Consider the following 11,136-nt stretch of genomic DNA (forward strand, 5'->3'; position numbering starts at 1 on the left):
GGATCAATTTAATATATCTCTCTCCAGCAGTATTTCAATAAATGGTCTTATTTTTTTTTACAACAAAGTAATAAAAAAAACTTTTATGTGCAAATGTGCATCCATCCCTGCCTCCAGATACAAATGGTCCCCCTTATATGAAAATATTAACTGGAATAGAGCATGGAGCAACCCACATACATTTTAATTACAAACAAAGTAAAAGAAATATAATTTAAAATTCTTCACCATTTTTACCCCTGTATCAAGATTATCTCTAAAATTATCCATACCGTAGATGAAAAATGTAGCTTTTGCTTTATGGAAACAGAAACGATAGACCATTTATTCTATAGCTGTTCACATAGCTCTTCTCTGTGGAATAATATACAATGTTTCATTAATGGACAATTTGCCTCAAACATACATTTATCTAATTTTTATATCTTCTTTTACTTTTCTGACTCAAACTCCTCTCTACAATATATAGTCAACTTAATAATTTTGCTTGGAAAATTCTTTATTCATAAATCGAAATTTATGAAAAATAAACCTCTTCAATTGTTTTTAAACTTGATTTAAAAAATTATATAGATTATATTTCTGGATTAGAGGGTAAATCAGCATCAAAATGTATGCAATGCTTATCTGATTTAACTTTATAATTAATTTAACTGATACTGACACTGACACTGGCTTTTTACTTTTGTTGTTTATATTTTTTTTACTGACTACTTGTTATATGATATTTATTTAAACTGTCTAACTATTGACTGATATGCATTATTTTTTTTCTTATCTGTTTTTTATTCTTCATGAAAACATGTTCTGTAACGAAATGAGTTGTGTATATATCTATCTATTCTGCAATAAAAAAAAGCAACTCTATGACGTCTCAGCGTGCGACGGTGAGGAGTAGAAGGACCCTGCAGTATGGTAACCATGCGCATGCGCATTCTAGACTTACGGTAACATCAGAGACAGAAGTTTTGGTCTTCTCGCCGATAACTTCGTATTATCTGTGTAGCAACGCGTTAGTTACACATTAAACAGGTAACGTCAAGTAAATTAAGTACATTCTGCTGTGAAAAAGTTGAATATAACGTCAGCTAACGGTTGCAGATTGAAGTTAGTTCCAGTTCTTCTCACGTGCTAAAGTGACGTGCTGCCTCTAATGTTGTGCTGGTTTTGTGCTTTAAATTCTTACACGCCATGATAGTGTTCTAATTGTACTTTGAACGTAAGTCCTTAAATCTTCAAGACATAAAAAAAAAAAGCCTGACACAATTCCTGAATGTTAACAGAAGTGTAACCACAACCTCCAAACCCAATTTTGTGTGTGTGTGTGTGTGTGTGTGTGTGTGTGTGTGTGTGTGTGTGTGTGTGTGTGTGTGTGTGTGTGTGTGTGTGTGTGTGTGTGAGACAACCAAATCTACCTACAGGTATAAATAAATGTACCTTGACCTACTGTATGCCAGTCATGCTAATTTGCATGATTAAAGAACAACAGTTAGTGTAAATAGTGTCTTCCCTTAAAGTACAGTATAAAGGGGGCTCCTTTCCTTCCCACAGACATGTCGTGTTTTGGTGGCGACCCTAACTTCTGCCCAGAATGTGGGAATGTTCTTCCTCTCCCAGGAGTAGGCCTACAGGACACAGTCCGCTGCCCCCGCTGCTCCTTCTGCATCCCTGTAGCAGGTACCGACTCTCCGTCATGTCCCGCTGTGTGTCCCCGCTCTGTGTCCCGGTGTCCCGCTCTGTGTCCCCACTCTGTGTCCCCGCTCTGTGTCCCGGTGTCCCCGCTCTGTGTCCCCACTCTGTGTCCCCGCTCTGTGTCCCGGTGTCCCACTCTGTGTCCCCACTCACTTCTAATAGGGTTGCACGATGTTGACAAAATGTCAATGTTATGAATATTGCGATATGAATATTAATTTTTGATATTTTTAAACTTGTAAAATTACAAAAGTTATGGGAAAACGCATCAAAATAGATTCATAACAAATTAAACAAGTTTTCTTGAAACACAAGGTTTATTTAAACTGACAGTTAGTATTGGACTGGTACAACACGAATACATAAATAACAACTATGTCTACAGAACAGGACATGTTGTACAGTATAAAATATATAAATAAAGAGAACAGGACATGTTTTACTGGTAATATTGCACAGTGTGATATTGCGATAACGATATTGGGTTGACTCGATATATCAGTTATTTTTATTTTTAAGTTTTTTATATGTGTATTTCTCCTGAAAGTGACTTTAAATGTGAATTTGTTGGATTTATTTGATACATCTGATTTCATATGTTGCTAAAATTGCACTTTTTTTACTGTAAGATTAAAGGGAGAAGACCTTGGATGTTAAACAAGAGCTTATTCATTATTTTACCTACTACTGTTAAAAAAGCAAATACAGGCTACTGTTTTTGAACTTGGTCTGTTTACTTTAAGTTTGATCGCTATAAATATGCAAATCCTACCAGCAGGATTGAGACAGGGTAGGTGAATTTAAACAATGTCTGAGTTGAAAACGCATCTTGTTGTCACAAGAGCCCTGTTCATGTTGCACAGACATTTTAATTGCATTTTGTGTCTGATAAGAGGCACAAAGGCACTCTAAAACCTGCCCCGACAACTGCCGTTTTAGCTGAGTGGAAGCTCGTAGACGTGGCTGCAGCTACTCCGTGTTGTTGACCGCACCGATTCGGCCTGTTTTTTTTTTCTATCGACTGTACTCACATATTTATAGCGATCAAGATTAACGGAAAAAATTGGCCAGAATTCTCCTTTAACCCTCATGTTGTCCTGGTGACCTGTTTCCAAGTTTTTTTTTTTTTTTTTTAAATATTGGAAAAAGTGACAAACTATGAAAAAAAACTTCAAAAACACCGGAAGTAAGCATGAAAAACTTTGGAAAAAGCGGCTAAAACGTTGAAAAAGTGAAACCTTCAACAAAAAGGACAAAGACATTGGGGGAAAAAAAAAAAAACAATAAAAATGTTGAAAACACAAAATATTTTGTTGTTGAAATAAGCAACAAAACATTGAGATAGGGACAACAAAAGTGTTTCTTTCATGCTCGAGGAGAAATTATAATATCATTTTAAATAAAAAATATTTTCTTTATTAAAACAAGATTTGTTCCTCATAAAATCTTTTTCCAAAAGATAATTTTTGAAACGGAAAGGATGGGGGGGTCGTCCTATTATCGGGGTCGTCTTATATTTGGCTCATTCGGTGTGAATGCAGATCATTTTGGTTTGAGATGTCTTCCTCCACCCTATAACCCTCTAATGGATGGAGGGGAATGTTTAGTTTGTGGTGCTCTAAGATTCCGCTACACTCAGTAATCCACACACCTCACTGTGAACAGCTTCAAGAAAATGGCCCATATGTAAACTGCCGATATGATACCTTATTTCTAATATGTATGACCATGAATTCTATTAATGTAAATTTGTGACTGAATGTATGTATGGATAGGACTGAAGGAATTACTGCATTTTTATAATGGATTCTAAGTATATTTATATTTCCAAATGGATACATTTTTTATACTGCCTTTTTAGAAAATGGTAACTTGTAATTTTGCACAGCTACTTGAGTAGCCTTTATGTTTAATGTCTAACTGTTATGTGACCCATACCCTGTGTTTGATGTGTGTCTATGTTACTCTTGCAGCAATTTCTCTCTGTCCAAAACGAATTTCTCCTTTGGGAGACTAATAAAGAGACTTTGACTTTGACTTTTATGTTGTCTCCCCCAGAGTTCTCGGGCCAGGAGATCTGCTCGACGGTTGTGTTCAACCCCGCGGAGCAGTCGTCGGTGGCTCTGGAGGACGAGGACACCGCCGAGCTGAAGGGTGCTGTGGTAAGAAGAGACTCTCGGACTGCTCGCGTGGAGAGCCGGAACTATTCCAGAGTTTTGCTGTACTATTAATTGTCTCAGAAATAATTGTGATTAACAGTAGAATTGTCTCTTTCAGTCAAATTTAAAACACATTTATTTATGACTTTTTTTTAACCCTTAAATTTAACCCATTTCAAAAAAAGAAAAAAAAAGTACGGAAGAAATTTGGGTTTCCATCAACCAAATTGTCAAAAGAAATACCGTGGATGGTTCCCTACAACGCTCTTCGCGAGTAAAGTAAATGATCGGTTCACTACTTTCATTGAATTTGGGTGTTTTATTAAATTTTATAGAATTTAAAAACAAATATTAAATAAAAGAATGTGAAGTGAAAAAATTTTGGGGAATGTTTTTTAAAAACATCGGGAAAAGCAACAAAAGTTTTGAAAAGACGACCAAAAGGTTGAAAAAAAAGTTTTTATTTAAAATTTTGACCCAGAAAAAGACAACACAAGGGTTAAACAAATGAAAGTTTGGATTGAATCCCAGGATACATCTTTTGGTTATATCCCTGTTATGTGACCCATACCCATATAATGGAATAACACAAACAAACAGCCTATGAAGTAAACTACGCCTCTTTATTATCATAAAAATTGTTTCTGACTGTCATTTTTGTTGCTATGAACGTGTTTAGGGTTAAGTGCCAACAACTATTAACAACTATTAACACGGTGACCTGCTCTCTCTAGATTGACCGGCGCTGCTCTCGATGCAATAAAGAAGGGATGATTTACCACACCCGTCAGATGAGATCGGCAGATGAAGGACAGACTGTCTTCTTCACCTGTATACACTGCAGGTAATCCATCTGAACGGGCTGTGGGTTGTGGAAACTTCATTCGAACAGTGTGTGCTATTGTGTGATCTTTTTTATTTTGGGGTTACAGGTATCAAGAGAAGGAGGACTCCTGAGAACAAGTCCAGCTCACCTCCTCCATTCCTCTCCATGCTTGTGCTCTCATGTTGCTGTCTGATAGTTGGATGCTTTCCCAACACATGGGTTGTAAATATAACAGTGGGCCCTTCACTGGTGGTTTATCTTACTGTTCTGGAATTATTAGCATTCACACTTTGAATAAAGTTTGACAAATGAATCTTAACTTTGGGGTCAACTTTGCTATCTTTTTCTGCCAGAGCTTTCAGTTGCGTCTTGCGGTCTTCATCAGTGGATAAAGTGCGCTCAGGTTTAATGGAAATACTGTAGCTCAGTTCTCATTAGCCCCTTTCTCACAGCCTGTTCAAGGGGGGAATGTTTCGCCGTTCTTCCGCCTCGCCGCTCTGCATAAAAGGCACGGATACGGAATGTGGGGACGGAGATGTTAAGCCGGCAGCCAAGGTAGTAACAGTAAAACGGGTAGTAACTAAAACTGCACGCTGGGCAAGCATTAGGCCACCGTTGTTTGGTTCAGTGTTAAAAAAGCAAAGCGGACGTTAATGGCGGATCTTCTTCAGGGCAACACGCTGGGTCTCTGTGGGAAAAAGGCTACTGACGGATGCTGGGAGAAACAGTGGAAAGCTGCAGAAAAAAAGCTTGTGAGAGGACCTTTAAATTGAGTTTTTTTTTTGTTAAACTACAGTTAGATTGTAAATTCTCACCCTTTGCTTTTTTATTAATAAGGGAAAAGATTCCACTAATTAACCCTGAGAAAGCACACTTGTGAAGTGAAAACCATTTCAGGTGACTACCTCATGAAGCTCATTGAGAGAACACCAAGGGTTTGCAGAGTTATCAAAAAAAGCAAAGGGTGGCTACTTTGAAGAATCTAAAATATAAGACATGTTTTCAGTTATTTCACACTTTTTTGTTAAGTAGCCTACATAATTCCATATGCGTTCATTCATAGTTGTGATGCCTTCAGTGAGAATCTACAATTTAAAAATTCATGAAAATAAAGAAACACATTGAATGAGGTGTGTCCAAACTTTTGGCCTGTACTGTGTATATATATATATATATATATATATATATATATATATATATATATATATATATATTTCTCCTCTGCATTTCATTCATTGCAGTTGAAGAGGTTAACAAGGAAGTAGCTGCCTTAGTATCGATTTAGGGTTTAAGGATTATTTTTTCGGGCATTTTAGGCCTTTATTTATATAGGACAGCTGAAGACATGAAATGGGCGAGAGAGAGAGAGAGACATGCAGCAAAGGGCCGCAGGTCGGAGTCGAATCCGTGATGCAGTCGGAAATTATGAATGGTCTGAGAGAAATTATTATTATAATTCAGAATCCTAAAGCCAGCATGTGGCGGTACGGCGCCTTTCAACCTCGACCACCGCCATTGAAAAATAGCTGAAGAAGAACATGACCAATAAGGACGCTCGTGTGGAGGTCACGTGCCCTGCAAACATGGCTGCACAGCGAAAGAGAACTGCCCAATGACAACAATGCAATGAGTTAGTTTATACTATAAAATACCTTTACTGTCAGGAATTCGTCGACATTTTATATCCGTCTTCACGGTAAATAATGTTTTTTACATCCAAGATAATACACTAATATCAAGAGCTTTGTCCCCTGTAGTTGGTTTGTTGCGAGGGACTGACTGTTGTGAGTTAACGTTACACGTCATTTTGGAATAAGCTGTTAGCATACTATCACGCTTAAATAAAAGTTAAACGTACACTATACATATACCGAATCAAAGTGTTGATGCAAAGTATAATAGCTGTCCAGTCTAATGTAATTAGATCATGATGTGCGTTTAGGGATCACCAAAGCCACAATAAAGTGCTAGATTTGTAAAGGGAATTTGGTGCGACGTTCTCCTCGTGGGTATGAACGTATCAGATGGGACCGAATGTTCGTGTTTACAGTGAGCGTGCGTTCATTGGCATTCCTCTTTATTTTGGTAGATAATGAAGCTACGTGTCCACCTGCAGTGTAAGAATCTGCATGAATACCTGCGAGAGCTGAGTCCTGAGATTTTGGACCGACTGTACAACCACCCAGCAACATGTCTGGCTGTCTACAGGTATGTTGGCTGGTATACATACTGTACTGATGCTCATGGTGTTGCTGTGACATTTGACTCCCGGGTACTGTACTGTACTGTGGTGTGTCAGATTACAGTAGATTGTGTTCGACCTTCTACACAGGGACCTCCCCTCTCTGGCCAAGAACTATGTGATGCGTATGCTGTTCCTGGACCAGCCTCTCCCACAGGCAGCGCTGGCATTGTGGGTGAAAATAGACAGTCAGAAGTAAGTCATGTCTTCATTACACCTGTACCACTTTGTAACATTTCTGGTGAGGGGTTTTATTTATTTTATTTTATTTTTTATTTACATCCACATTGGTTTTCTAAAAGCCTCTGCGATGAATGCTGTGTCAGCTGTTGTAAGCAGCCAGCCAGCCAGTCTCCTGGAAGGTTTGGGCAGCAGAAGCTGCCATTCAGCCAGTAACAAGTACCTGAATTAGGGATGCACCAATCCAGCTCTTCCTCTCTGATACAGAATCTGCTACCTCAACTCGGATAAAGAATACAGATCCGATATTAGTGTTTTCTTTTTCTCAAATTTAAAGTCTTTGTTTTATGTAAGGTAGGGCTGCACAATTTGGAGAAAAAGTCATATTCCGATTTACAATGTTGCGATTTAATGGTATCATGAGGTTACTTGATTATCAAGGAAAATGCAGGAAATAATCTACTAAAATTTTTAAATGTGTATTTTTTCTAACTTGAACATACAAAGTTAAACGAGCATAAGAAATAAACAAAAATTTGCTTATTACACAAAAACAAATTCTTATTAAATTAATACATTTTGTATGCACTTGACATTGCACTTGATGACATTCAAGATGGGTGTAATATAATAACTAGTGATTAAGTTACAAAATGTACTTTGTACAACCTCTTCTTAAAGTCTGCATGCTCTGAACCCCTCCACACTTCTGATACTCCATGACCATACGCGACACACACACACACACACACACACACACACACACACACACACACTACTGCCTCAACACACTGACTGATCACTGTGGGACTACAAACTGAGTCAGCAGCCTGCTGTGATTGACTGAATGTAAAAAATAATTTTATTATGGCATTGGCAAAGATCAGTTGTGTTTTCTGGTTTAATCCAAAGGTATTCAGTGTTGGGATGCATTGATTTGATACACCAGCTCCATATCAGGGCCCGACACTGATCTTATTAAGTGGATCAGGTATCTGCCAAAACATATTCTGTATCCACAACGTTCCACTTCCGGGATTGCTCTGTTGCCGATGGAAATTCCACCAGATGTCCCTCGTTTGGGCCGGATGTCCGTTACCTTCCTCTTTCTTTGTGTTGGCGTTGTAAACTGCGGTGGATTTATGAGGACTATGGTTAACTGCGCCTCAGATCTCTGCAGGGTAAATCCAGACAGCTAGCTAGACTGTCCAGTCTGACTTTTCTGTTGCATAACTAAAACTACTTTTGAACGTACAACATCCATCCATCCATCCATCTTCGTCCGCTTATCCGGTATCGGGTCACGGGGGGAGCAGCTCCATCAGGGCACCCCAAACTTCCCTTTCCCGAGCAACATTAACCAGCTCCGACTGGGGGATCCCGAGGCGTTCCCAGGCCAGGTTGGAGATATAATCCCTCCACCTAGTCCTGGGTCTTCCCCGAGGCCTCCTCCCTAGGGAGGTGTTCCAGGCACGTCCAGCTGGGGCATCCTTACCAGATGCCCGAACCACCTCAACTGGCTCCTTTCGACGCAAAGGAGCAGCGGCTCTACTCCGAGCTCCTCACGGATGACTGAGCTTCTCACCCTCTCTCTAAGGGAGACGCCAGCCACCCTCCTGAGGAAACCCATTTCGGCCGCTTGTACCCTGGATCTCGTTCTTTCGGTCATGACCCAGCCTTCATGACCGTAGGTGAGGGTAGGAACGAAAACTGACCGGTAGATCGAGAGCTTTGCCTTCTGGCTCAGCTCTCTTTTCGTCACAACGGTGCGATTTAAATTGAATGTAATACCACACCCGCTGCGCCGATTCTCCGACCAATCTCCCGCTCCATTGTCCCCTCACTTGCGAACAAAACCCCAAGGTACTTGAACTCCTTCACTTGGGGTAAGGACTCATTACCTACCTGGAGTAGGCACTCCATCGGTTTCCTGCTGAGAACCATGGCCTCTGATTTAGAGGTGCTGATCCTCATCCCAACTGCTTCACACTCGGCTGCAAACCGATCCAGTGAGTGCTGAAGGTCACAGGCCGATGATGCCATCAGGACCACATCATCTGCAAAGAGCAGCGATGAGATCCCCAGCCCACCGAACCGCAACCCCTCCCCACCCCGACTATGCCTTGATATCCTGTCCATAAATGTTACAAACAGGATTGGTGACAAAGCGCAGCCCTGGCGGAGGCCAACCCTCACCTGAAACGAGTCCGACTTACTGCCGAGAACCCGGACACAGCTCTCGCTTTGGTTGTACAGAGACTGGATGGCCCTGAGAAGAGACCCCCTCACCCCATACTCCCGCAGCACCTCCCACAGTATCTCCCGGGGCACCCCATACACCTTTTCCAGATCCACAAAACACATGTAGACCGGTTGGGCATACTCCCAGGCTCCCTCCAGGATCCTTGCGAGAGTAAAGATTTCGTCCGTTGTTCCACGACCAGGACGTATGCGTTCCACCAAAACAAGTTCCTTCCTGAGACTATTTAGCAGAAGCACCGTGGCTCTGTCCGGCGCCTAACGCCGCCCAAGATGATTGTGATTGGTTTAAAGAAATGCCAATAAACCAGAGCAGGTTTTTCTCCCATCCAGGAATGCTGTGTGGACTAACCACAGCGCTGCAGAGGAAGGTCTGGCAATGTGAGACTAGCCATAACCTGACGATCTACATTAAATACAGTTTCTTTGTTTCTCTCATGGCGCAGATTTACTTGAAGGGGCTGGGCAATATATCAACATTATATCAATATCTTGATATGAGACTTGATATGGTGTTAGATTTTGATATTGTTTTGTATCCTATAATGGCAAATAGTCTTTTCCTGGTTTTAAAGGCTGCATTACAATAAAGTAAATTAGAATTTTAGTCCATGTATATATTTACATTACATACGTATGATACGAATACATATTTCATTGGTTGTTATATTTTTTTTTTTTATCAACTATCGGTATTTAACTCTTTGTAGTGAAACAAATGTGATAATTGCACCAAGAGATCTCAATGGGTTCTCATCTAAACTGATTTTCATCTTACATCATTTGCATCTGATACCTTTTTCACACCAATAACCTGGGTCGGACCAGGGTTATCTGACCCCGGTTCAACCCTGCTTTTGGAAATTCAAACCAAGCCAGTCAACACGGGTTGATCGCTGGTCATGACAAGATGGTTGGTCATGACATGACCTGGATCAACCTGGAGCCATGCATACCAATGACCTCACTGGTGGGAATGGGTTTACACTCTTATTCTGCTAAGAGCCAACATCACATACTCCAGTCCAGCTGTACACTAGCAGATCTAGTGTGTTGTACTGGAATTCCTCGTTGTCCTGTAGGCTCTCTGCAGCCTGTGGTTTGAAATTCAGGCTGAAAAGACATGTGCCAGCTCGGCCGAAGGAAGAGCGAGAGCAAATTTTTGTCATTTTTTCACTGTGATTATGTTGTAAAGCACAAATAAATAACTCAAACACTCAACAGATGGTTTTGTGGAGACGGATGCTCTTTTCTCCTCTGCATTTCATTCATTGCAGTTGAAGAGGTTAACAAGGAAGTAGCTGCTCTTGTATCAATTTATGACCATCTTAAGAAGAGGGAGAACATTTCTCTTTGTTTGATATTAAAACTAAAGTGTGCATCTATTTCATATTAATGAACGTCCGTTACATTCAAGCCATTGCCAAATGAGTTGATACAAAGCTAATTAAGCCTATCAGCTCTACACACACCTCTCTGTATTTCTCAGTATGGCTATGTTTACATGGTGTCGTTCGCCGACTTTCGTGCACAATAGCTTGAGTGATGCGTTTTACATCACCGCTGAGAAAGGAGACCGCAGCCTTCAGCTTTGGAGATGAAGACGACATAAAAATTACAAGATAATTACCTCCTAACAACGGTTTATTGATGGGGAGTAGACCGATCATCTTTCCCCAATGGGAAAAGGGGGTCGTTCACCTTTTAGGGGACGTTTTTGATTTAAACGGGCTGTGCTCCTTTCTAGCCCTAAAGGGAGATTTTAACCTACCAGGCAC

The 11,136-nt window shown here is 40.4% G+C and overlaps 2 protein-coding genes across 6 annotated transcripts in view; both read left to right on the forward strand.

Moving 5' to 3' along the window:
• The first annotated feature begins 872 nt into the window (after positions 1-872).
• Positions 873-4,996, forward strand: polr1h (RNA polymerase I subunit H). 3 transcript variants are annotated; one of them, XM_028598243.1, is made up of 5 exons: positions 873-915; positions 1,552-1,677; positions 3,751-3,854; positions 4,586-4,695; positions 4,784-4,996. In XM_028598243.1, the coding sequence occupies exons 2-5, from the start codon at positions 1,554-1,556 to the stop codon at positions 4,806-4,808; spliced, it is 363 nt and encodes a 120-aa protein (XP_028454044.1). In that variant the 5' UTR covers positions 873-915; positions 1,552-1,553; the 3' UTR covers positions 4,809-4,996. The 3 variants fall into 3 exon arrangements, with proteins under 3 accessions (XP_028454044.1, XP_028454042.1, XP_028454043.1); XM_028598241.1 differs by lacking the exon at positions 873-915 and adding an exon at positions 922-1,032; XM_028598242.1 differs by lacking the exon at positions 873-915 and adding an exon at positions 1,039-1,219.
• Positions 4,997-5,110: 114 nt separating this feature from the next.
• Positions 5,111-11,136, forward strand: part of gtf2h4 (general transcription factor IIH, polypeptide 4) — a 22,572-nt gene continuing 16,546 nt past the window's right edge. The window contains exons 1-3 of one of the 3 annotated variants that reach the window (XM_028598237.1): positions 5,111-5,429; positions 6,767-6,885; positions 7,010-7,114. In XM_028598237.1, coding sequence (XP_028454038.1) covers positions 5,331-5,429; positions 6,767-6,885; positions 7,010-7,114 — 323 coding nt within the window. In that variant the 5' untranslated portion in view covers positions 5,111-5,330. Of the gene's footprint in view, positions 5,430-6,215; positions 6,374-6,766; positions 6,886-7,009; positions 7,115-11,136 lie in introns of those variants that run through there. The other 2 variants (XM_028598240.1, XM_028598239.1) reach the window with 2 other exon arrangements.

Source organism: Perca flavescens, chromosome 14, assembly GCF_004354835.1.
Source record: "Perca flavescens isolate YP-PL-M2 chromosome 14, PFLA_1.0, whole genome shotgun sequence".
NCBI lineage: Eukaryota > Metazoa > Chordata > Actinopteri > Perciformes > Percidae > Perca > Perca flavescens.